The sequence below is a fragment of the Saccoglossus kowalevskii genome, chromosome 1 (assembly GCF_978046115.1).
Source record: "Saccoglossus kowalevskii chromosome 1, keSacKowa6.1, whole genome shotgun sequence".
In the NCBI taxonomy this organism is placed as follows: Eukaryota; Metazoa; Hemichordata; class Enteropneusta; family Harrimaniidae; genus Saccoglossus; species Saccoglossus kowalevskii.
This window is the reverse complement of record NC_140641.1, coordinates 28,317,256-28,345,015: the sequence shown is the minus strand read 5'-3', so window position 1 is coordinate 28,345,015 and position 27,760 is coordinate 28,317,256. Positions and strand designations below refer to the sequence as shown.

At 35.4% G+C, this 27,760-nt stretch overlaps 1 protein-coding gene and 2 long non-coding RNA genes across 9 annotated transcripts; 2 read left to right on the top strand and 1 right to left on the bottom strand.

Annotated features, from left to right (window-relative positions):
* Positions 1–1,797: 1,797 nt before the first annotated feature.
* Positions 1,798–27,239, bottom strand: LOC100376963 (uncharacterized). Of its 5 annotated transcripts, none has more exons than XR_438218.3 (5): positions 26,904–27,239; positions 3,831–3,922; positions 2,943–3,029; positions 2,558–2,745; positions 1,798–2,184 (listed from the first exon to the last, which is right to left on the bottom strand). It is a non-coding gene; the product is annotated as an uncharacterized LOC100376963 (long non-coding RNA). The 5 variants fall into 5 exon arrangements; XR_013420004.2 differs by lacking the exon at positions 26,904–27,239 and adding an exon at positions 6,374–6,396; XR_013420002.2 differs by lacking the exon at positions 26,904–27,239 and having other exon boundaries at positions 3,831–4,014.
* On the top strand, positions 8,438–11,088 carry LOC102803603 (uncharacterized). 2 transcript variants are annotated; one of them, XM_006814797.3, is made up of 5 exons: positions 8,438–8,668; positions 8,766–8,877; positions 10,090–10,167; positions 10,327–10,377; positions 10,486–11,088. In XM_006814797.3, exons 1-4 carry the CDS (start codon positions 8,576–8,578, stop codon positions 10,344–10,346), a joined length of 303 nt encoding a protein of 100 aa, XP_006814860.1. In that variant the 5' UTR covers positions 8,438–8,575; the 3' UTR covers positions 10,347–10,377; positions 10,486–11,088. The 2 variants fall into 2 exon arrangements, with proteins under 2 accessions (XP_006814860.1, XP_077864228.1); XM_078008102.2 differs by lacking the exons at positions 8,438–8,668; positions 8,766–8,877 and adding an exon at positions 9,085–9,972.
* LOC144349559 (uncharacterized) lies at positions 12,887–15,867 on the top strand. 2 transcript variants are annotated; one of them, XR_014929708.1, is made up of 5 exons: positions 12,887–13,065; positions 13,713–13,832; positions 14,998–15,051; positions 15,180–15,234; positions 15,377–15,867. It is a non-coding gene; the product is annotated as an uncharacterized LOC144349559 (long non-coding RNA). The 2 variants fall into 2 exon arrangements; XR_013420007.2 differs by having other exon boundaries at positions 12,903–13,065; positions 13,752–13,832.
* Positions 27,240–27,760: the final 521 nt, after the last annotated feature.

Genomic DNA, 27,760 nt, shown 5'->3' with positions numbered 1-27,760 from the left:
ACACGACAGAAAACAATATCACACAATAATATTTATTTAAAATGTAACGAGAACCCACGACAATAATCGGATAGTAATTGTGACAAAATTAGGATATTTACACATCACCAAATAATTTATGGTTTTGATGTGGTTCAAACAACCAGTTATATTCGTAGAAACTGAGATAATAAACCAGTTAATGAATATTCATTGCAAAAGCTTGATTTTTCCGTTGAATCACTCAACATGTATTCCTACATTGGCGAAAATATTGTTACAATCATAGGATGCTCGAAAAATATAGGGAGTCTTAAATAGTATTGGTTCGATGAAAAGCGCGGATTTACCTATGTATAATCAGATACAATATTATTTTAATTGGAGCAATTTGACTTTGGTCACCATGGCTTATAAAGCGCCTTCTACAGGCCAATTATATTATTGAACATTTTTGGACCCCATCTATGAAATCGTAGATACGCCCCTGCCATCTTACTGGTAGTCATCGTATGATATACTCCGGATTAAGGGGATATTGGTCACTGTTTCCGAAAGAGAAGATGTAAAACTCGACCAGTCGTTTACTACGTGTGTAACGTGTCATACTTTCGGTTACGGGCCGATGTGAACTATGTACTATCGTTTCTATCCTTGGGTACCTTAGGGTATATGTTTCAAACTGGTTTTCTGATGTTGATTGAACGATAGTCCCTGAAAACATGGACAGGTAACTTGAGAGTTTCCTTATATGTAATGTTGATTGTAACTTCTTATGCAAATTCAGTGGTAAATTGTGGACGTGAAATAAAAATAAGCTGACTATTTTATTGTCAATCTTACTCAAGGCAAGTCTCAGGTGTCTACGACTGTTGAACCGACGAGAAACATATACGATATATCCAGAAAGTTACGCTTTAGCGCCACCAGTGTTTAATTCAGTGTTTTGACGAAGTTAGGCAACTTGTCTATGTCGTCATTGACACACAAGAGACAACTGTTTCTGTGAGCTCCAGCTATTGCGAAAACGATGACAGAATGTAAGTGTTATTTTGGATGTGATTGTGGTGGTAATCGCCGACAATTATATATCTCCATAGTTCAAATGACTTCATAGCATTGTATTAATGCAGTGACCAAATCCTGGGCCAAAATAAAGACATAAAGCTAATGCTGGTATCAAATCATTAAGTACAAGAAACACGTCCCAAGGTTGTTTTGTTTACTAGAAGGACATAACCTTTGGCAGCATTTCTTGTATTGATTTTCATTGCACAAACAAGTAGCAAATATTGTTAGTGAAGCACCTCATCCATAGTTGTTGACACTTTACAACCGCCTTGATGGATGTATTGTGACGTATTTTGACCCCCGGATTCTGACCTTGTATTCTGGCTACATTTACTGTCCTTTAATACCAGTTCAATTTCCTTTCATTATTACATCCAGATTTCATGGTATTTAATATTTAAAACCAACCTTTTTCACAGTCACTTTAGTTTTCACTTTTCTAAAATAAGTTTACTGATCAAAAGATATTTCACTCCCATCATGCAATCTCCCATAGTACTTCCGCAGACACAGCGGCGATCGCCAACATATCTACAAATAACCTCCTCTCAGGAGCTGAGGAATCACCATAGGCTATGCAATATAGACTTACAAACAAGTGTACACTCGGATTACATGCGAATTCACATTAATGCTCTCGAAAATGTACGCTGAATATCAACAATTATTTATCACGATTGACCAAAGCCAAAAAGCAGTAGGTTTTACTTTCATATAAACATAGACTGTACACAAATATCATCGAAATGTGAGAAAGTGTTTTTTATTGAAAAATTCGCAAATGAAAAGACCACAAAAGAAACTGTGCACGTATACTACTGAACACTGGTAGTGTGTGATTGGCGCCCTCAGCGGCATAGTCGTTCATACGGCTTCATATGTAGTTATAGTTCGCGGTATATGTTCGTTGAATTCTGCACTCGCGCATCATTCAAAATCTGTCAAAGACGCCTTCAAAAGTTACGGATGGTAGACATAGCCTCAAAATAGAAAATGTTCTGATTCGGGGCGTTGTTAGTGCATATTTTGTAGCGGTTGTCTCAGGACAAGGGAAATTTTCCGGAGTACACCGCGGTCATCGACAAGCTGACGAGCAATATACTGCATATCATTGTTCTTTATCTGGTTTTCTTCCTGAAAGGACAACAAATATGCAACATCAAATACATTGAATACTACAATGGATGACAAATAAACATGTTCGTGCAGGTAGAAGTAATTTTGTCCAAGTATGCAGAGTGTAAATGCGATATTTACGATGTTTAGTTCGCAATATGACCGACCTCCAGAAGTACACTGGGTGTATAGCCAGTCCAGCAAACACACTTGCCAACGTGAATGGGAACAAATAAAAAGGACCCCACAGCCAACCATGAGAGGGATTAGAAGGATTTTACCAACTGAACACTGGGGTCCATTGAATAATGTAATGAAAGAAAACAAATCTTATTATTTGAGTCTGTTTTAAATACGGATTATACCACGAATGACTATTAACCGCGCTCACCTTCGTCTTTAGGTCGCATCCTCTGTGGTTCATTGGCGTCAACATCGCTTAACGCCACGGCTGCCTGAAATTCTACAGTTTCCTCTGGGTCCATATCCACTGTTGGTGGGGTATTTTGTGAAGGTTCTTTTTCTGTTTTTTTCTTTTCGGCTCTGTCGTTAGCTGACATCACCTTCCTTTCACAGTAACTGCACGTTCAATAAAATAAAAAAAATAACACTAACATTAACAGTCCATGTAGGCGTCTATTCTAGTAGCTCAAAACACACCAGTTACCTGGATAAAGAACATCGTTTGCTTCGATAATAATCGGATAATAAACTTCGTCAATTATTGGATTGTCTCTGGCATTGTAAGAAAATTAAAATATCTACAAATCACCTACCAAGTTGTTATGGTATTAATGTTGTTCAAACAACCAGTTACATCCAGTCAGAACCAGACGAATCCAGGGAGGCGTAGCACGGTTTGACTGAGATAAAAGTAGACCAGTTAATGAATACTCAGTGTGAAAGCTTGAGTCATTGGATTTTCTCGTTGAATCACTCAACATGTATGGTTGTTACCCAGAATTCTCACTTGGCAACTTTCCCACTAATACTACCCACTCGAATTGGTTGGCATTGGCTATTGTTCCTAATTATTTATTTAAACTGGACGAAACAATTATTTTCAAAGTTTTAAACAAATAGGGATTGGTATTACCACACTAGCAGGCAGTCTACACGACGAGATTGATTTCACTCTTTCAGTAATTTAATTCATCGCATTGACTGAATTGGCAAAACTGACTGTAAATCAGTATTGTTCAATAACCACCATTCAAAAAATTGGCTCTCCAAAAATGTATAAAATGTCAAGTTTTTTATTCTACAGAATGCATGGCAAAAGATTAATAAAAGAACCCAACAAACAATGGAAACGCTTCAGTACAATTGCAAGCATTTGGTCCTAAAATATGTCACGTACGCCAATTACGAGGTCGGGGTATGACTGTGACGATGAATACACACTAACTACTGTATTAGAACGAATAGGATGAGGCCAAAAAAAGGAGTTCATACTAGGCCCAGTAAGTAAAAAAATGATCCACAAATTCAAAGTACAGTATAAAAATTAATGCTAATTTACACACTTATTGTTCATTAATTAATGCTCTGGTATAGACGTGAAAGTTAATTAAACTGATATATTTTGCGCCGTGCGATATGAAAATACATAGTGAAGGTGAAAATATACTGAAAACTAGTATTGAACTACACCATAAACATACCTTATAATTGCCTGTATTTATTCTTGATGACGTCATGCGCAGTTAAAATAACTGTCGGCCTGATTCAATTAGTCTCACATACCAGCAGCCGTCTTCGTAATAAAAAAAACAAACAATACAATGAAGTAACGACGTAACCGATGTCCAAGACTCAAAGCGAATTCATACTAAGTATGAGTCATCGTGATTGACCCTGGAGTATTCAATACTCATTTATTATCTGGAATTTCCAACTAGTTGGTTGCTATTGGTTACCATTCGAATAATAGGCCTGCACACGATATCAACATATCTGGGGTCTACACGTCTAAAATATGAACAGGCAAAAGGGTCTCTGTTCACCAATGCTGCTAATCAAGATAGTCGCGTCTTTTGAAATACTATTACTATTAAACTGTATTTTGATGTTGTTTTCAAAAATTAGTGTTAGATATTGTGGTTTAAGAAGTCGATCGGTACATATAATTCGTGACATGTTTATATATGGTGATTTATACCACAAGCACAGCGGTGCTTACCATGACCTTAACCCTGCCCAAAAGGTGCCAAGTATTCACCAATTAATAACATTCACACATATTTACTATACTATAGGAAACGAAACCCGAATTACTGGCACACCTGATTGTATTGGCTGATTATATTAATGTGCATCAGATAAAATGGCGGCTGCACCTTGTGATCGTGTGTTATTGAGCCAACCTTTCACAAAGAAACGACAACAACATATATATACTGCTTCAAACAGAAGCCTTCTGAAAAACACGCCGTCACTGCATGATTGGACGCGGCACCCATGAAAGTGTACGATGAGCTGAGAGGCCCAAGTGGGGCCCATGTAGGTGTTTTACAATAACACATAATTGAGATCTTTTTTGGAAATTCAAAATTTCTGATTTGTCTTATTTTATGACCCAAATGGAACTTCAACCACAAGAACAATTATATTAAATTAATCTGGTAAGATTTTCTTTATATATTTTAAATTTATAGAGAAGTTAGAACTCTTTATGTATTGACCTATTTTACAACTATTTAAATATTCTAGTACTCCTATACGCAGCCAATACACCCCCTACTGAATAACACAGTCTACAGTGTCACACATAAACTGAAGCTGAATATCCAAGCATATTGAATATATATATATATATATATTATTCGAATGGACATTTGCAAACTCAAAATATTTCAACCGCTATTTTACAACGAAAATATCCCATTCACGTTTTAATAGCAGAACATGTACTACTAGTCAGGCTTATCACAATGGTGAGAGATGTCTGCACTGATTCCGTCGTCCTTAAAACATGCCTTGTTAATTCAACCGAAGTGTACTACAATTTACATGGTTCACCCGTGACTGTTGCAATTTTTTCCCCAATAAAGAAAATTATTGACTGCCAAGGGAAGCCAAGTGTCAATTGTATATCATCGTTGTTCTTTGATTCAATATATTTTTTTGACTTAAATATGGATGATATAATACATAAGTGTTATCAGAAGAACGCCGATTAATCAAAATATTAAGCTTGTTCAAACGTTTTTCTATTGTAGCAACACTTATGTTTAAACTGAAATTTTGAATGATCATTCTTGGGGGGAAATCAAATTGTTATTCAACTCTGATTAAATAATTGTAATATGTGCGTTGAATAAAATGGTGTCGTCTGACGGTATGAGTCATTCCCTCAAAGGAATCATGATACATAGCTTCACAAAAGGCAAACCCAGTGAAAACACACACTCGTCGCATGATTGGACGCGGCATACATGAAAGTAGACATGAATTCATCTCGAGCTGAGAGGCCTGGACAGGGGCCCAGGTAGGGTTTTACTCACCTCATCACAACACACAGAATTAGAAGATTTTTGGAAATAAAAATTCACTAATTGGATATATTTTGCCACCAATATGAAACTTCAGACCAAAGAACAATTAGGTTAAATTAATATGTCACGGTTTTTCTTATATTTTTTGGATTCATATAGATATTAAGACTCTTTTTATATTGACCTATTTTACACCAAATATTCTATAGCGGTCAGTGATCTTTCGTGACACCAAGTAAAGTAAAGCTATAGTATAACACATTATAACATACTAGAACACAGATGAGTGTCGAATATACTTATTATTATTATGGCGTGCATTTGAGAAAAAAATAATGTACAATAGTTATTTGTGTTTTTTCTCAATGGATATTTTGCATTCATAGTTTGATAGCAGTGGAAGTGCTATGTGGATTTTACATTGGTGAAATATGCTTCCATTTCCATGTTAGCTGTTGAAAGTTTATCAATTGTCGGAAAGAATCGTCCTCATTAAAACATTGAAGAAATAAATGTTAACAGGTTATTCATGTTAGCTAGATAATCGCCCATCAAGCAATTGCCACACATTCCGAAAATTTGAGGGATTGTCTGAGCGTTGGAGGTGGACGAGAAACGACAACCCACACCTCAGCTGAAGCTGAACTGCTTTTGGTAAATAGAAAGACAATTACGACATTCACAAACATGAATAACTGACTGTGACTTACTGTGTAATTTCTCAATAATTAAATACGCTGCACATCCTAAAGTTGAAACACAGACGTCAAAAGGTTTATTGAATGAGCCCTCAAACTATTTAAAATGGCCATTTTCATTTCATGTATATCAAAAAGCAAATAGTAATTACAAATGCATTGTGTGTCAAAGGGTCAAATGACACGACTAAACACGACAAGTTCGATGCCAGTCTTTTCCTAATTACTTCTTATCACACACTGCAAACAGACAGGTTAAACATATAAACAACGATCCGCCGCGAGACGGAGCTGTTGGCGCCGACAATTCGTCTGTCGGACATTTTATCTCAGACAAGCAGTATCTTGGATGGCGAGGGCAGGACCATATCACCTAAACTGTTTGGTTTGAGATAACACAAAATCAACTAAAAATGATAACATGAATTAAATGCTGGTCGATGCATTTAAGCATATTTCGATGTTTGTTGAATAATGACTCAACTAACGTATGTGTTCAGTATTATTCATATTCAGGCTCTATACTAACAGTTTTTAACTTGCAACCTCAACCCGTATCAGGCAATTCCAACAGTAGACAACCTGATTGGCAAGTGGCATTCAATGTTTACATAAACTCTGATAAATTGGTTGTCTGAAATTCTACAAACTCAAATGCCCCCAAATACCAGTCTCATGATACTCACGAGTCTCATGATTTTTTATGTCGATTAACATCATTATGCATTAACAAACAACTCAATACACAACATTCATTCTCTTATATGAATGTTGGTGACATGACCAAAACGCTGATACTTAGTTTTGGTTGTGCCAGCAGGCACTTCTAGCGACTCATTTCATGTGTCTGTTGCAAGTGAAAATGGGAGGGTACATATAGTGCATTGTGCCATAGGAAGTATATTCTAAGTTATGAAGCTAGCGTCAACAAGACCCGGTTAAACACACTCAACGATTGATCCTAACCAGTCCCGCCGCCCACCAAACTCGCGTCGCTAGTGAATGAGCATGATTCTTGTAAACTGTCGTTGGCCTCTCGGCATTATCTCTACACTCGACCGGGTTGTGCCGTTGACTCATCTTTCGTGTTCAACTCTGGTTGGAAATCGAACTCAGGGCAGATGCAACAGTCTAAATTGAATAAAATTAGGCCAAGCCACCAATAGCCACAAATGACCAATAAGTGTTTATGAAATAGACCCATGAATTTTTCATCCCAAGTACAATGTTAAATTCAATAGAACTCCCATATATTATGCGTAAAGGTATGGACCACAGAAAGGAAACTTTGTGTTATACCACTATGTATGTGTTATACCACTGATACTCTTACTACATAATCCCATCCCATCTGACTGGATACAAACGGTACAAGAAAAGCAAATCTTTTAATTTCACATTCACATTCAGAGTACAATTCTAAATCAATGACGGCGGCACCGAGGAGGGGGGGGGGCCTGAAAACATGTTATGATTGTCAGCAAAATTTGTCCCTCGAAATACAGGAAATAGCGTTTCGGAGGGCCTACTTTTCAACATTTCGGCGTAAACAGATCTCGCACAATTTCGTACCGCCTCTTCTGTAAATGTAGTGACTATATTCCATTGATATACTTGAGACTACAGGATTTGCTGCCCTTTTGCTTTCTACCAGACTATAGGCCAACAAAGATCATTTTAATTTTACTATTCTCAATTGTTCACACCTTTAGAGCATTATCCCACTCTTCTCTACCTATAGGATACACATTTCTCAGCTCATTCGTAATGCCTGTTGTACACATGTAGATTTGTTAAAGCAATTGTTTTTTTAAAACTAATCTTAATATTGAAAAGTGTTCTCTTTTTTTAAAAACACCTACTATTACCTCATGTATACCACGGGGTTCATATAATGTTTTATCGATTGTTCATATATTGTTTTATAGTCGCTTGTTTTGTGTTTTTGAACTTGTGAATTTTGATATACGGTTGTGTTAACAGATCTACGGTTGATCTATCTAATTTCCACTTTGCATCACATGATACAATCCTTGTAATACAATTGGTCAATTCATTCAAACTGTTGGAAGAGTCATTTGATATAGGTGTGGCTACACCTTGAAGCACGACTGTATGCGTGGCATATTTCAACAACTTCATATCAAAGATACTCCAATCATTCAGCAACCATCATTTTAATAACTCACACGAAATACATAATGTGTGATCGAAATGAACCACCGCGATCGCGTTTTGTCATGGAAAAAGTCCCACCAACGAAACAAACATATTCAGAACCGAACATTCCGAGCAACGAACCTCATGGTAATTAGCACATATTTTGTTGTTAACCTGTTGTAATAGCTGTATCACTGTCGAAATATTTGTTTGCATGGAAATAACTTGTGCTTTTATTTCTCAGCTATCAGAGGGCAGTCAAACACTAAACCTGTTAGAGAAGTCCGTAAAACTAAAAATGGAGGCAATCAGTAGAAGGGAAATATCACCAAATTCCGATCTAAGCAGAACAATGAGTAAGTGAGAAGTTTTAGTCGTGTTAGCTATACTAACAATGTGATGCCACAGTTTTCGTCAAATCATTATGTCAGGAATATATACATGTGTTTTTTAATAGGCAGAGTTTTTCTGGCAATTGGAATAAAATGCATATATATGTACTTTGAACTATGGTCAGACACATCGACTCACCCACTGTCATCAAAATATTCAACATTTCAGTAGAATATCGAGGATGTTTGATTTCGCCATTTCTTAGCCATCATTAGAGATCATTTGTTTGAAATCTGTGTATCATTTTATGTTGTGTCGCCTAACTTTGCCAGCCATGACGCATCTGAAAAATAACCCCTGGTCGTGGACAGGACTACGCATCTAGCCAAAAGCAACAGCACATTTATATATCCAGTAATCATATAATAGTCCAGATATGCCTGGAGTATAAACAAAATGTTCAAAAAATATTTTAATTCGTATCAAATTCAACCAATTTCAATAAGCAAAAAGAGGTTAAACTATTAAAATTAACAAATCACGTTGTTGGTCAAGCAATAGGATACATACACACACATAGAACATGCACAATTATAGCAGACAGCAGTGATTATTGTGAATATAATTGTGGAATTGGATGTGGATATGGGTCGAGCGCTTGTGTCAAATTTGTATACACCTATACTGAATCGGTAATATGAAAATTTGCATTTTAGGAAAAATATGTCATAAGTATCGAGTAACTAACGCTGCTCACATGTCCTGTTTTTAAAGATGACGAAACCAGTTGTGATGCGAATTGTAAAACAAGGGTATTTCCAATTAAAGAAAAGTATATGCTTATATTTAGAAAATGTATATGTATTCGTGGGACATTTTGATTCGTTGACTGTCTTAATTAATATACACGTTAGCCAATGACTGGTCAGTAGGTATGTAATATATGTATCACGCGTCAGAATGATAAACCAAAAAACAACTGACGCTAGAAGACAAACAATCAACTAAAGATATGGGAAATTCAGGTTCCAACGAAGGAAGTGGGGGCAAGGGTGGTGGTGGAGGTGGCGGAGGTGGAGGAAATACAAGTGGCAATGAGAGACGACCAACAATAATAGGTATGATATCGTTCAATTTTGTTAACTGTGATATGAGACACAGTTAACATTAAGAAAAATGTGCAGACAATTTGAATTCCAAAAACCTAACATGAATATGAATCTGTTTTTTTACAGGAAAAGTAAACAATTATCAGCATGGATTCACTGGAAACGCCGATGTAGTACATTTAGACGGAGATTACTCTATTACAGGTAATAAGAATGGTGTTCTACTGTATTTTTTCACCGTGCAATTCAAATATAAGTATATAATAATGCTTTTTGTGTGATTACAAACTATTTATCTATCCTACACACATTTTTTTGTTACACTTACTTATTTTAGTAACACAATTTCTACCTGTCTTACAGAATCGTTGTACCCATTTTAACATAACAATGACAAATCAATAACCCAGAACGGTGAGTAATAACACTATTTTTGACCGCATTATGTAAGCATAAAATATATGTATTGTTTATTTCGTTGCAAAGTGCAAACATTTTTGTAATATTTCACATTTCTTTCAGATTATTTACTATATGACAGAAGACAAATAACTGCCAAGAAACAAATATAATCTCATCTACGTATACATTCATCACCAATGTATTATTATCCCAATTTAAGAAGCATTGTGATTGCTGACAATGTTTACTAAATTAGTTGTGCCAATTTGACACACGGAGACCCATTGCTCTGTCCCATAGTATGTTATATCTATCTTTTTATTTTAATTGAAATAGTATAATCAGTATTACGCACTTTAAGCCTTTTCACCTTAGAAGCTAATCGTAATTATGTCTCCCAGAATAGTACCACTATTTGCACCAACAGTTAGATTGGCCCCGTCAGCATTGCCAGTAATGGATGGCTGACAGTTACATATGAATGAATTTGTGCGATTTGTATTACAGAGGCCTTCAAGGCTTTTCCTCCCAGAAGCATAATCTTAGGTTGAATTTATACTTTTGGTTTCCCACTTTCGTATACAAATTGTATTGTTTTCTATTCTAGTCTATTTCAATCTAATATTCCAATTCTTAGGAGTTGTTGTATCACATTAGTTAATGTAACTTTTCATGATGTTAGTAATAATAAATATTTAGTTGAAAAAAAGCTATAGTTTTTGTGTGTGTTTATTTCAATTGTTTTCATAACATTGTGAGAATGATTTGGTTAAGACGAAATTATGGTTACTTTAGTATGTGACAAAGAATAAGAAAATGCAAGTGGTACACGGTAAAGTTGTAACCTCAGATGTACTAGATTTGGGCATCTTTCACATTTAACTTGAAACTAAGTCCACTATATTTGCAATTATTCACATGAATATAAAGAATATATTTCAATGGACAACAATTTCACTGTATCAGATCTGAATACAAAGGTGGTTATGATTAGAATGATGTCATGTTCAAAAAGCAACTCTCCTCAAAGGAAACATGTATCAGGCAAACACGTAGTTTTGGACATTGAGGACATTGCAACGGTGGTGAAAACAATTAATTGCAGTAATTTTAGAATCTGGATGTCATCAGTAATGGTTAACAAACAATGTTTGCATGTCCTAGATGTATAGTGACATCATTCATGAAATACAATCTAACACTACATTAGGAAAAGATATATTCAGTTATACATATTCGTTGGTTTACATAGACTTGCAAAGATCAAATGACTGGTGAGGACGTAATTAGTGTATGTATCGTTTGAGCGAAAACTGCAAGTCACTGCTTAATAATCAACTGACAGTTGAAAGGACACAGATAATTAATGTTCTAACGAAGAGTCCACAGGCAATGGTGGGGGATATTGGGGTTTTAGTTGGGAAAATACAAATGGCAATGCAAGAAGACCAACACTTACTGACATATTACCGTCATACTTACTCATCAATTTGCAGAAACCCTAACCCTAACCCTAAGAATAAAAAAAAAACGATTGTTTTACGGGCGTATACAATGTACAACGAAGGAGCTGATGTAGAGCATCTACATGGAGATTTTGTCAGTGCAGGTAATGAGTAGAATGTTTTCATAATACTCTTTACATTAAAGGTTATTTTGTAGTTCCGTAAACAGTTAGATGAGTTCGCCATAGTTGACAGAAAGTAAGATGTAGAACTCACACGAGTGGTATTATGAAGGCCTGCAAGGTTTTCCACTTAGACGAACCTGGGATCTTAAGATTGATACTCTAACAAATCTGTGAAATTGTATTGGTATTGTTCCCATTCTCGTTAAGATTAACGTAGTTAAACAATCTCAGTTCAGTTTAATATGTTAAAGTTTTGAAATGGTTCCGGAACGCTTTCCGGAAAGATGGGCTTAATTCAGAAAAGACAACCAACAATGATTACTTCAACTTCCGACAAACATTAAAACGTACATATGAGAAAATATAAGTGGTAATTGGTGACATTTGTGTAAGGTGTGGCCATGTGTAACTAGGTGAAACCAATATATTTTGTATTTATAATTGTTTCGTTAAATTCATATCACCTATCCGGGATGTATTTTAATGAACAACAATAGCATTGTGTAGAACCTACCAAGGTGGCTCAATGCAAATGTCAAGATCAAAGTTTCGGCATCTTGCCACCAGTTGCTGTTTTCATATATTTCATAGTGCAACAATGTACTTTCATATGGCTAGAAAGAATTCCAACCAAAGCTCTTAGTCACAAGAATGATAATAATAATAAATAGTTACATAGTGGGAAAAAATGAACCTCAAGACATGCAACCGTATCTCCAGAGGGTTATAAAACATTGTTCCACAGTCACGTAACACCGGTCACATATCATTTTCAGTCCTCTATAGAAAGTAGAAACAAGTCTATTTTTATCAATGACTATTTTTGAATGACGTCCAAATGTACATCACCTGGAAGGGGACCGCCCCAGTATCAGCCATTTGTCCAGTTGCCTATTCTTGGTATTAATATAAATTCGTGGTTGTAGCATAGGCCACATTTCATTTAATAGCAATACAGCAAACCGCAGTAATGTCAAATGAGGGATCAGTTTCGGGGGAAGGAAATAGTGGTGATGGTGATGCTTGTGGATCAAACACCTCTGGCAATGAACTACGACTAGGTATACCTGGTAAGTAATATCAATACATGATGATGATCGTTATGCAGATGCAGATTGCATAAACAAGTAAATATAAAACATGCTGCAAAGTCACTCGATGTTTTTGTAAATTTCATACCTTTAATGGGTGATACAAATAAGCTGCCATGCATTGTAGTATGTTAGTAACTTGGAATAAATTTTTGGACAAATTAATAGTAAATGGTATTCGTCTTCAATTTCAGAATAATTGAATAAAAGACATACTCGGTCACCTTTTACAATACCATTTTTCCTGTCGGTTTCTATTCTGAGACAATGAGCAGAGCAAAACGAAACGCGATAACACACCTGTGAGCGGGGACAGACAGGGAAAATAAATTTTGAAATTTCGATAGTTATCCATAGTTGAAATATCACTATGCGAATTTAAATACAAACAATATTTCAATCTAGAAGCGAAGATTTTATAAAATAAATCAATATTTCAAACGTTCTGTGCATTCCAAACCTCTTGCATATTGCACGACACTACTAGTTGTTTAACATGACCCAGTTTGATCTAGTTCTAGCGTAATAATTTGGCTCAATACTTGACGCATCTATTAGCTGTTGTTATAAACAATATGGTATATATGTTGTTATATGGTAAGTAATACCTAATATTCAATTTTCAGACAAAACAACACTGAAAATTTCGGTTATGTTCTTTACAGACAGCAGCATTGGCGCTTGTTTCCCATACATTTCTCTGGGTAGTGGATCCAACGTTTGCGGGGTGTGTAATATCGCAAAAGGTATACTATACTTCGTCACTAAGATCAATTTTCAGTTCAATTGTCTTCGGCTAATAAATTATGACAATTTATGTTAAAAGATCTTTTATTTTATTTTAAATAATTGTATTTAGCATTATTCGAATAACGAATGTAGCCTCAAAAACAATAGAGCAAGTAATAGCGGTATTAATTGTGAAGATCAATGCAAAACTTTCTATTCCATTGTATTAGGTAATTGTTATTGTATGTATATTTAGAGATGACAATCCAAATGGGAAATTCCTAACACGTGATTGACGTGGAAGGCAATGATTGGACAGCACACCCAACCAATGACGCACCTTCCCCACATTAAAATACAATACGTACACTATAGAACAAATTGAAATAGCCCTTACTTGAAGATATGAACGAAAAGTTGTTTCTAAGGTGCTTATTATTATACAGTAATTGAAAATGGGTATGTGTTGGTCGAATGAACCTGCATCCAAAAAATATGAAACAAAACAAGATGGAGTATATTGGAGTAACACTGATACCAACGAGCCATCGAGACGTAAGTTTATATGCGAACCGCTAGGATTGCCCTTAAAATCACATTTGTGTTTCTGTATGTTTGTGTGTGTGGTTTTCAGTGTCTTCACGTATTAATTCTTCTGTGATTTTGTTGGCTGAGCCGATTTTGCTCAAACTTGGCAGGCAGGTCACACCTTCACTCTAGTAAGGTGGTAAAATGTAAATGTATCTCCTCTTACAAACCTAGGATAACAAATCTGGGACATGGCTCATTCTACTCAGCTTGAGTGTGGGCAAAAAATTAGCATTTTTAATATACCTGTTTTCCTTACCAAGATAGTTGACTGGGTCGATATTGTTACACTCTATCGACGTAATTTCAACGCCACTTTGAATTAACTGTGAATGCTGCGTTCAAAAAGAATCTAGAGAATACAATCGCAAAACGGTCGGAAATAATAATTATAACAGCAGAATACGCGCTAGTAATAAAGTGAAGTGAAGTTCATGTCCTATCATGTCAATATCGAAAACATGTTGTTTGTGTTTTGAGTGGAGCGGATTGCCAACCAGCCTATCGGCTTCTCATTGCTACGAGTGCCTACGATCGTTACTAATATTATTTTTCCCTCATTGTCCTAACAAAATATTTTATTGCTTATATTAGGAACACGGCGAATGGTCCTACCGAATACAGACGGTGGTCAGTATGACCAAGCTGGTGAGTTATTGCGAATCCCCCGACTTTATCTGTCATACAATTATAACAATTAAATGAAATGATCTTCCAAAATCAAGAGTCCATACTCGTTTCTGAAAGATAAACTTAATGAAATTCATTCTTTGTAGGTTTATTTCAACGTCGATGACATGTACACCTTGAGTTAGGGCTCTATATTTCCAGGTAAGATAGACTTCCATATCAAAGGATGGTAATGATAAATTATTCTGCACTGTCTCACCAAGCAGGTTTTGTATGACATGTGTATATACATACTTTAAATGCATAATATTTTTAATTCTGCCTAATTTTATATCATTTACAGGACCATCATGAAGTAACTGCCAGAAATTAAATACGATTACGACACTAGTATTATGAGCTACTTGACAAGAATATATTTTTTAACTAACTTTCATTTCTTATTGGTAGTGGTACCATTCTAGTATTGAATTGAGCTGAATTGCAAACTATGTAGTTTAACAACTCATGTATGAACAGTAACTTTAATAAATATGATTTTACATGGTAAACATATTGTATTTTTCTGCATAAAAACAACAGCGGAAAGTCTTCCTTGTAGTGTTATTATTCATATATGTTTTGTGATGACTTTTTATACAGATTTCTACTTGTGCGACCATACAAATTTATACATTCATCTGTTTGAGCCTGTAGCCAGACCCCGATTTCATTGTATTGCATTTAATCGAGTTTTTTAAATGCCATTAGTGATAGTACGCTTTTTGCTTTGTTTTATTCGGTGATCAACATATTATGGAATAAATATTATTAAGTTGAAGAAACAATTATAAATTTTTGTCATGTCTCATTTACGAAAGTTTGGCGTGGGACTGAACTTAACAAATTGGTCTATTTTCATATTATTGCTGAACGAGAAGAAAAAGTGTATGAAATGTTATCCAAATTAGAAAAGCCCAAACAAAACCCTAATACACCTAGACTTGAAAACATACCAGATATATGTCAAATCTTCAGAGAAAGTCAGAAAGTCTAATTCAACTCCTGCCTCGATTACGCTACGGTTTATTATCCGTGATTCTCTAATGGAAATCAACCCTACAAACTAGTGTACATGCACACTACTTCATGTACTAATAATCTGATACAAAAATACTACCTTTGTCGTGAACAGATTATTTTCATATTTGCATAGTTTATATTTGCAATGTTTATTATTATACAAAACAGGCAGGAATTACACAATAATGTGGGATAAGCATAAACACCCTTTTTGTAGCTAATACATTATCGTCATATGTCTTTCTACTATCTGTCCCGTAAGTGAATCAATGTTCTCAAAATATTTTGCGGTTGTGGTCAGTTTTAAGAGCTGCACATCGCAAGATGACAATATTGTAAATACTTTTAGTCAAACATTTTCTAGACATCTGAACGTAGTTTAAAATGAGTGTGCTGAAATTGTATTCTTAGAAGATAATAATTATTATCACGTGGTAAACAACATCCAATCAACAAACATAGGTAAGGGAAATTCCAAATGGTTTATTTTTAAATTGTTGACGTTTCATGGAAATTCCCTGATATTTTGTCGAATTTTTGGAATAACGACTAGAGATGGTGAAAAACAATGCTGTCCATTTTGCAGCATTATTCATTATAATTCGTTTATACACTTATTAAATTCACAAGTTTGATAATTAAAAAATGGGTACATACAAGAGTATAAGGTATGATGGCCTACTAAAGCAGTGTGTGCTATAATGTCCAGATCTCATTGCTGCACACACATTTGCGCCTAAAAAGAAAGAGTAAAATCATATAATTACATTTATTGGCAGAAACACTTGCAGTAAGAAATTATTTTTAGAACTTGTCTACTAAAACCGAAAGTCCCTAGGCTGGCAATACGCTAAGCTAATAATCGCCAAACATTCGCATTACAATATCTATTGTGGTTGGCTGCTAAATAATTTGGTTGTCTAAAATGGAACCGAGTTAGATAAGCTGTGAATCAACATTTAAAAAAGATACTATCTCGCTAAAATTTAAAATTAATAAGAAAATGTAATATCTTACTACAATTGAATGTATATCTGTGATCATAGTTCATCGAAATGGAGAATCACAAATTACAATGGAATGTATACTGTAAAGGGATATTCTAACAGTTAAAAAATGCTCCTTTATTTGAAGTATTATGTGACTCCTGACAGTGACCACAGTGGTTGGAGTGGTAGGAAAATTCCATCATACTTTCACATGCTGGTCTCACTTGTCCAGCAAATGACGTCGGTTAACCAATCACAGAGTCAATACTGTCACCATAACAATGGAAGACTATTCGATGAAAATGAAAATAAACGTTCTACTAGCTGTAAATGTCCCTGATTGATAATGATATATGCTCTGAAGTAACTTTGTACAATAGTTTATTTTTAGCAACGGCAATGTTATAAATATCAAACTTTTTCTTCCAAACCTACTGCATTGCTATCAATAGGAATTGTTAATAACACCTAATTGCGAGTACAGTTGACGAATAACGTTACATTTTCGAAATGCAGAATGAACCGGGAATATATAACCTCCCCCATGGAATGGAGTTACACCATGATGTTAACTGTAAATACAAAAAGACTAGTCGAAACTGTTCACATCAACTAAAACAGAAGTGCGTATGTGACAATCGCTCTTACTATACTGGATGGAAAGAACTGAATCACAAGTCCTCGTCGTGTGGTTACTATCAGATCTTTCGCTATAATCAAACCAAGCGCTCAACCTATTACTTACTCATTCGCCACTGCGCGTGCGGAGAGTACCAAGAACCGAATATTGACACTAACGAACCTTAACTAAGGCGTTTGCCGCCTGAAGAGAACAAACAAACCAACAACACAGAGAACGACAACGAAGTATTTAACACGTTACATATGTCGCAAGCATGTCTACTAACATCACTCTTCGAAATCATATTCAAAGTATGTACGTGGTACAACGCTGCAAGTATAAAACTATCTATAAACAAGTAAAATTGAATTGCTAGAGAAGACGCATGGAGACACCGAATCTGCAATGCTTATTTATCTTAACACTCATCATTTCAGATGTTTGGGATTTTCATATACTTGTATTGGTAGATCACTGTGGTTAACCACATGTATTGAACATGTCAACAAAATAGAAATATATATTTTCCAAGTTCCACTTACTCTCGTCGTTGTATCCAATTTATATATTAAAAGTAGTTATTTGTAGTAGTATTAAATACGTTGATTGTGCGAATTTAACTGATTGGTGTGTTGATTATCTATTGTTATATATATATATATATATATATATATATATATATATATATATATATATATATATATATATATATATATATATATATATATATATATATATATATATATATATATATATATACGTATTTTAACGAATAGAGCGAGTTGGTTAAACTTACAAATTTGTATAATTCTAAGTATGGGTGGGTGCATGGTATTGGATGAGTGAGTGAATTAGTGTTAGAGTGTATATGTCTCTTAATCTGTATCGCGTCACACAGGTACGCCATTTTTTTACCCACTGCATTTCACTATCCACCATCCGAACACCTCGTAAACATATGTTTACTCAATGAATATACATAGTGTGACCTCGCCCACGAATTTGAAAATAATAGTCACGACAGTAAATGACTTATGTGTTAGATTTGTTGACGGGTGGCAAGATGAACGGTCATTTTATTATTGCGTTGGTCAAATTTAGGTGCACCAAACTAAATTTGTTAATTGTGCAATCCTGTTAGTTGTTGCAAGTGAAATTTGTAGGCTAAGACTGACACACTAAATCAGCGTGTCCTAAAAGTCATTCAATCGTAGTAGTTGCACAATGAACGGCCATTTTTGTATCAGCTCCTCAGTTTGCGCATGACGAAAAGATTCTTTTTTCTCATGTGAAGTGGGGAAATTCCAACTGGCGTGTTTTTGAAACTGCATACTTAGAAGAACAAGTCCTTAGTGATTTCAAGATTTAGACTACAGTCACCAGACTATACGTTACAATATTGGCATGGCTACTATTTCTTTTGGTTGGCGATTATATGATTCATAGCAGACGTCAGAGTTCAGGGTAGGGCAAATACTTCAATCAATCTAATGTAGGCGTAAATCCCATTTTAGTTAACAGTAAGCGCCTATTTTAATGACTTTGCATTTTTCAGAAGACAATAGTTGTTATCACGTGGCAAGCAACATCCAATCAACAACCACATATATGGGAAATTCCAACTGGTTTATTTTTAAGATTATTTACGTTGCACGGAAAGTCCCATTATTTTCTCAAGTTTATGAAATAACGACTTGAAATAGTAACAAACCATGCTGCACATAATAGAGACGATATTGAATACAATTTAAGAGGTAGAGTGTTGGTGTAACAATTTGCGTGTTCCCCGTCTTTATGCAAAAATACAAAGCTTCATAATTTAAATTTAAAATAATGCACAGCTCAATGCTATAAATACCGATTTCTTCATAATCATGGAAGAAAATTTAGTCAATTACATAGGTAACATTGCCACAAACAAAGAAAATATGAGCACCAACAACGGTTCATGTTTATTTGCTGTGTGCTAACATTACAAATTCAAAGTACGAACAACTAGCACTAAATTAAACATAATGAAAGGAAATTTAAAATTGGTAACTAATATTTAAATCCTGGATACCGATATATGAGCATTCTGTATCGAATGTGACAGTTTAGATAGCAGAAATTAATAAGTTGGACTAAAAATGAATGAAATAATATAGTCTTCTCAAATATAATGTCATACCATATCCAACTAGGTAAGCAGTGCCAATTAATATGATTAGTTGTGTTTAAGAAATGCCTAGGACTTAACATTCTTCTTAAATCCCACTACAATCGTGCATATCATGTTGATGGTAATCTTATGAACATAACAAAATTCATTCACATAAGACAAACTGTACCAAATTGTTTGACCATCAATCATGTCGCCATTGTCCTGTCCAAATAATAACAAACACATGATATATTGTATTGTGTAAATTGCCATATTGAAACTACTAGTATAACTGGGAAAGTCCAAATTTTCGACATTGACAACATAATGCTGTGATTGGCTGCCACACAATCGCAATCTTTACCTGTGTCAACCATCTCATTATTTCTAGTTGTTCAGTTTGCCCAATTACTTATGCGTCTCAGAATCAGTTCCACAGTGACATCAGATTGTATGATGTAATACATTTTTACTTTCCGATGACTTTTTATTTTTTTGATACATACACTTCTCTTTTTAATTCTCCGTTTGAAGCCATTAGCGTAAAACAGTTCGATTAAGAGCTGCATGTATACACACATGTATACAAATAGCTGACATTTCAAGTCATTTGGGGAATCTGTCTAAATCACCTTGGATTATGCGTCACTTATACATGTTTAGTATACGACACTGATCAATGGAAATAGTCGCATTTATAATCTTGTTTCAAAGTAGACGTTTTTTCTTTTGGCTTTTTTTCTTTTCTTTTCTTTGGCAACAGTCATCTTCATATAATAATTTTTAGAAAGATAACCATAACCAGGTAATGTGTGTGAAGTGTAGAATCTACAGTAAACAATGTCATATATATATTGTCATGTACTAAAGTAGTCTACGCATGCTCCCGCAACCCGTATAAATAAACCACTGTACAAACTATTTGATTAACGTTAACGACAAACACAGAAGACCGAGAAGGACCGAAGGTAAAATATAATGACGACAGGAAACGAACCACCAAAAAGACCACAAAAAGATGGAATCGAATTTCACGGTAGCAACAATTGTGGATACAAATTGATGTACCATATTTCTGAATGTAATCCAGACACGGGAAAATACAGACGGAAAATTTTAAAAAGGGAGTGTGTGTGTGGCAATTTGTCCAACACATACCACGAAAAACACTACGGGAACCAATGCGGCTATCACCGCTATTCACCGGAGTTCACGTTAATTCGGTATTGTCGATGTGGACGATTTGATTCGCCTTGTGGATCTAACACAGATTACAATGAGTTTTAAACACCTACGTAAATATAGTTTAAAAGTATTTAATGCGAAAATTATTTGAACTGTACCCATGGTTGCCATGAAAATACGATTTTTTCCCAAACGAACACTAATCTGATGTTGACGAAATCCAGAACAAACCAGCCATAATAGATCTTCCCAGCGGCGAGAATCGTCACCGTATATACAAATTAAAACAGATGTGACAACAACCAACGCTGTAATCATAATGGATGGGAAAAACAGAATCCGACGTGGATACAACCAATTATACTGCTATAACTTCAACAATGACACTTTATTACATACTTCTGGGTATGTGATGTGTATAAAGAACCGAATATTGATTTTAACGAACTTTAATTAAAGTATCGGTACCATACACCATATTTAAACCTATCTCCTCTTGTGGACATATACAGTGACCAATCCAAGTCCAAAATAGCAACAAATGGAACTACAATAATGTATTCACCACGTTTAACCAGCCACAATGTATGCTTACGAACACCACTCGTGGTAATTACATTCACACTGATGAAATGTACAACTCCGCAATTATACAACGACTTGTAAACAATACTGGAAATTGAAAGAGAATACGCCCGGCGACTGACTCTCAATCAAGCGGGACCCGACTAAAGATTCGTCAATTTTATACATTGTTATGTTTTATACTGGAAATCGTAGTTTTATTATTACATATTCATCATTTCAATGGGTATCTCTATTAGATCATTGTGATCAACCAAATGTGGGACAGCGATAGTCAGTAACAATGAAATCTTATCTTTTCCTAGTTCCAGTACCTGCACCAATTTAAAAGTTGCAATCATTTTTGTACTGAAAATATTAATTTTAACAGTTGTAAATATGTGGATTAATTCTTATTTAAATAGTTGACGAATCGATCATTTATTGTATCGACATTTACGAACATATCTTGACATAGAAATTAGTTAAATTTTCCTTTCATTTGTGTTTGTAGACTATTTCCTATATATCTAATGTATTTGACTCTACCAATCACCTCGCCAGTTGTTTACCGATTATAAGCATATAGCTACTCACTTAATAAACAAGTGTGATCATGTTGACCAATAAATGCTGCGACCATGTCCACTAATACAATTGTTGCCACCACATAAATAGTTGCCATATAATGCAATGTTGGCATTCAATTATAGTAGTTGATAGCTTGCACAAATAACGGCCATTTTTACGGCTAAAAATGTGCACGTGGGAAAACACGTGATAAACAGGTCCATTAAATAGACAAGTGGATTCCAACTGGTGTATTTTATAACTGTCTATCTTGATTTACTTTGTCTATACGATATATGTTGCGATTGCTTACTATATTATTTTAGATGAATTATTGCAATACAAGCGAGACCAGATATGTTATTCATTCAATAAAATGGGTCCAAGAGTAAATATGTTGGCAGGTAAATGTAAAAAAAAACAAAGATGTAACTGCAGTTTATCAAAAATGATGAATCATAAACCATTTTTTCAGTGGGAAATGTCTTGACATAGGAATGAACGTGATAGCTGAAATGGTTAACTTGATAAAATATCGTGAATATTGTCATGAATTTGTTTTTGCGTATCTGTTGACCGACTTAATTAACTGATTATTAGCGAATTGCTGTGTTATATCTGTCATCGTGTAGGCCTATTTGAAGTTTTGGACGGAACTTGGCTCAGTGGTTTGGAACTAATTACAAGATACCGTCGCTATTCTGACATCCGTAGTTATTAATGTAGTGAACGATTAATCAAAAGATATGACGTATTCAGTACTTAGTGTGATTGGCTTTATGATTGAAGGTTACGCCCTAGAGTCTTTTTACTGTTTTGTAATTGGTTAGAGTTTTGAAAATGAATAAAGAGAGTTTGAGTTGGTCTTGGCGAATACTCCACGACAGACACAGTCGAGAGTCCTGGAGAGACTTGGGGCGAGCCTTGACGCAGTCTAAGAGAGTCTTGGGTCAGCCTTGCGATATAGTCTTGGGGACTTTTCCCCAGGGCGCTGTGTCTTATAGAGTGCTCCAAAAGATCGACTAAGACGAGAGCTGAAACGTATTTCGTTGTGTGTGTCTTATTTGACTGTAAAGTATAAGTGACATTCCCGATCCCGTACCTCAAGGGGACGAGATAGAGAGACGAGACGAGTTTCCCCCCTGACAGTGTGGAGAACCCAGAGAGAGAGAGATTTAACCCCTGATAATATTAACACAACACGCAATACACACGTATTAGTTTCTACCCGGGACACCACAATGGCTAGGTGGCAGGTTAACGTCATATTTCAGCGTGTTGGGCAAACACACCTCTATTTCCTAAACCGTATAAATACAGCTAAAAATAGTTCGACAGGATACACTAAATCGCAGCGGACAAACTATGAGCAAGACAATAGCAACAGCTAACGAAATACAACGAAAAAAGAAGACGTGACGACATAGTGTTGTAATATACTATGGTGGCGACCGTTGTTACTAGCTCCATACAAGTAGATACAGCGAAATGAAAGAAATGTACTAAAAATGACATCAGTTAACTAATTACACTAAAAAAGCTGTGTTACTGTAGTGCCTATCTTAGTGCGAAACGGAAAGAACATTGAGAATATTTGTTTGGCCATAGGAAACGGGAACTTTTCGATTAAAGCAATAGTGTTTATATGGGAACCATCGTTCATATTCTGACTCGAACGCAGATGCCAAACTCCCAAGTATAGTTAACATTAGGGGCGTTGGTGATTGCGAATGCTAATTATGATAATAATATTCACGTGATGGCGTGGAATATGCAAAACCACATCAGATTTTTGCATCATGGTACTCTCAAAAAACCCCTTTTCTATTTTAGCGAAACTAATTGTATAAATACCCTCTTTTTCCCTAATACCAACATCTTACTCATATCGACTATTGTTAACACCACATCGTTGTAAGAAATTCAACAACATCTCATAACGACATGGCGAATGAACAAGACATACATATGCAGCCCGACGGCGTGCAGATACACCACCATGTGAGCTGTGGATACAAAACTAACGAGCAAGATAATGGGAAATACAAACTACAACTGATCTGTGCCTGTGAGAACCACGCTTACTACTCAGGACAATCGGAAATACATCGGTTCCCGAACTGTACATTTAACCAGATTGAGCGTTACAGTCCAACCAATTACAGAACTTATTATAAACTTATTCGTTATTGTGCATGTGGTCAGTTCCAATCACCGGGTTCGAACATAGACTATAACGAATTTTAAAATATCGTTTTTTAAACATATCTAATCGAGATGAATCTGTGGGAAGATAATGTACTCCTACCTACACCAGTCTGCAAGTATGCTATGATCTTTATATCATTTAAAGAATGACATTAACAAAGAAGACGCCATGAGACATCAATCTGCGATAAACGACGACCGAAGAACCAACCAATCTTACCTTCTGTACTTGAACCAATTTCAAAACATTCATTACTGATTTAACTTAAGTACTAGTATATCCATTATCAGATTTTGACGAATAAAAAAAGATTAATACGTTCAATTTTGCCTTTGCTTTGTGTGATTGGGTACATATCACTCTGTTTATATACATTCGCCAGGAGAGTGGTATATTTTGGGCAACAAGTATAGCCGCAAACATAAATTGTATGCATTCTCACCAAATCGAAAAGTCCTTACAACAATTCGTAAAATCAAACTATATACCCTGAATATTTTGGCAAACAGATGCGTGGATGCGTTATAATCTACTGAACGCCGCCACATGTGACCAGTACGTCAACCCGCATTTTTTGTCACCAACACGTCGTCGGCGCTTTGCTGATTTCTAACTCACTGTAACGTGGTCAGCATACAGTGGCGGCGGCACATGGGGTTTGTTTAAAGGGGCGATCGCAAAATTTGACCCTCAAAATGCAGGAAATAGCGTTTCAGAGAGTCTACGCCCCTCATGCAAAATTTCTAACCGTCGCCTCTGGGCCATACCCACATAAATCCCAGCTACTGAATTGTAAAATTGTCTACCTTGCGTGGACATTTTATCGGAACATTCAATAATGTACGGTTAAGGGAAATATTCGCCAAACAAACAGCACTAAGACATCCGGTGGTGGTTTAGATTGACCCGTTGCAATACAACATATGTCGAAGGCGTTTCAACAGTTCGACAGATTACTTTGAGCATTAAAATGACGCCTGTCAAAAGTAAAGTTATAATCAATGACTATATGTGAAAGCAACACTTGAAACATGTGTATTAATAGAATTCATCTAAATTCGTATGAATTCGCTACACATGCGACTGCAGTTCAATTAAATTGTGATTGTTTTGTTGAAAAACGCTCATACATATATCCTAAATCTGAGTGTTTAATTTAGTTTCACTCATTAAACGTTGTGTTATTAGTTCAACTACTACCAGAAAACGAAATGTACGTGGTTAGAATATCCACACTAGTTACCCCTTCACAGTCGCGATACAATGAATGTAGAGTGTAGTGAACGATGTTAGCCGTAACCAGTTTTTTTTTTCATTCGAAATTTTGTGATAAATTATGATCCGCTAAATCTTATCATAATTCAAATGATATCGATGAACTCGACATTCAATTTAAAGCACGAGGACGACAAGAAATCTACATCAAAGTGAGAAACACTTGACGGTAACACAAATGATGGCATCAGCTAACGAATTAAAAAGATAAGAAAGATTACATGTTGTAAAAATTGATTACGACACGGACTGTTGCTACCAGCCAAATGAAGAAAAATCGTAGTACAGCAAAGCTAGAAGACAATACACCATTAACACATGGGACGTTTTATTGTCATTATGATCACTTCTGTGACCATGACAAAAATCAGACGTGTCGACTGCACTATCGACTGATGCGTAAATGTCGATATGGTAAACATTGTTTGTATTCAAGTTCTAATATAAGCGCCAATGAGTGCAATTGTGTATAAATGACAAGTCTTCCATCATATATACACGTATTAGATCTGAACACCGTCGCTCAAAACCTTTACTATCAATACACCTCATGCAGTATATCATGAAAGGCCGTATAGATTAATCGCAATGAAATGGAGACCTGTTGTTATGACTTTGTACCATTCAATTATAGAACCAAGCTGAGATCGACTGTCCGCGACATTTTTCAGCATAGAATGCATTACTACAATATGGCTTCCTGGCACTGTGAATGAGCTTGGCAGTTTTTTCAGAAATATATAAAAAAAACACAAACCTCAATAACCCCAGTAACATAACCCCTCAATAACAGCAACAATTGTATATTTTGTTTATGATCATATAAGGTGATTGTTTTTCAGTTTTCTCTAATGGAAGAATTCGAGGTTTCGCAGCTGCTATATCTGTTTTGGACATTCTATGAGACCGGCCTACTATAGTTTATTAAATACGGAATGACAAGCGTGTACCATTATTATAGCGCCTACTTCGTTTCAACTAATTGTAAATATGATCATCGCAATGTTTTAGAAAGCTGGCTAATTTGTCACTGTTATCTGGACTGTCAACATTATTTCAATAATTTCGAAATCCTATCTTTTAGCCCTTCGTTTGATGGAGTTTACTGTTAACTTTGTTGAAAAAAACAACAAGCAAAATACTTCAGGGACAGAAACAAGTTGTTCCAAATTCCTACCGACAATACCAAAGTGGAATTTCCCCGTGTATATATTTAGCACAGTTACAATTTAATAAAACAAATTGACTTACCTTGAATGTAGGCGTGTCTATGGACGGGTGGAGACGTGGAAATTCCCAGAAAAAGATCGCGGTTTTCAGTAAGATAATATCCAGGCACGTAATGATAGTGCTAAGTTGTCAGTACTCTGCGCATGCACTGATATGGTTTGAAATTTTACAAGCTCACTCACACGACAAATCGTGTTGACAGTACAGTAAAAGCTTGCAAAACCTTAATGGCCTAGTTAACTATGGAAGGTGTACGTTAACCATGGCAGAGAGGGATTTGAAATTAAGGTGAACTGATCGTGATCCGCATATTAGACACCACAAATGGCGTCTACTGTTGTGAACAAACACAGTAACCTAAGCATGCGTACATGGGTTAGTGTGTGCATTTATTATGCTAGTAGGCGCTATCCATGACTGCTGCCAGAAAGGTGCAGCTACCAGTGATCTTGAATTTAATCTGTAAAATCAGGCAATGAAAAGCTGATTTTATATCTTAATCATGTATTATACATATGACTTGGCAATTATTAATGAGAAAGGTATTTCGTTAATAACTGTTTTCATAATTTTTACACGTGGCAATTAGTCATCAGCGTTTAATTATTTAATTACATTTCCAGCATAATGGAAGGCAGATAAACAATAATGTGTAATTATTGCATACGTAATTGGAAACAATAAACGGTATTTCAACATATGCAATATGTGACTTTGTGACGCCAGAGGGCAGTACAGTACAATTTTCCTCGCATTCGACAATAATATCCTATTTTCTACCAGTGGTGGCACACATCATTACGTACAAATGTTACTTACAAATAGTCACTATACGCCGGTCTGGTGTCTTTATGTTGTTAATTATATTAATTATAATT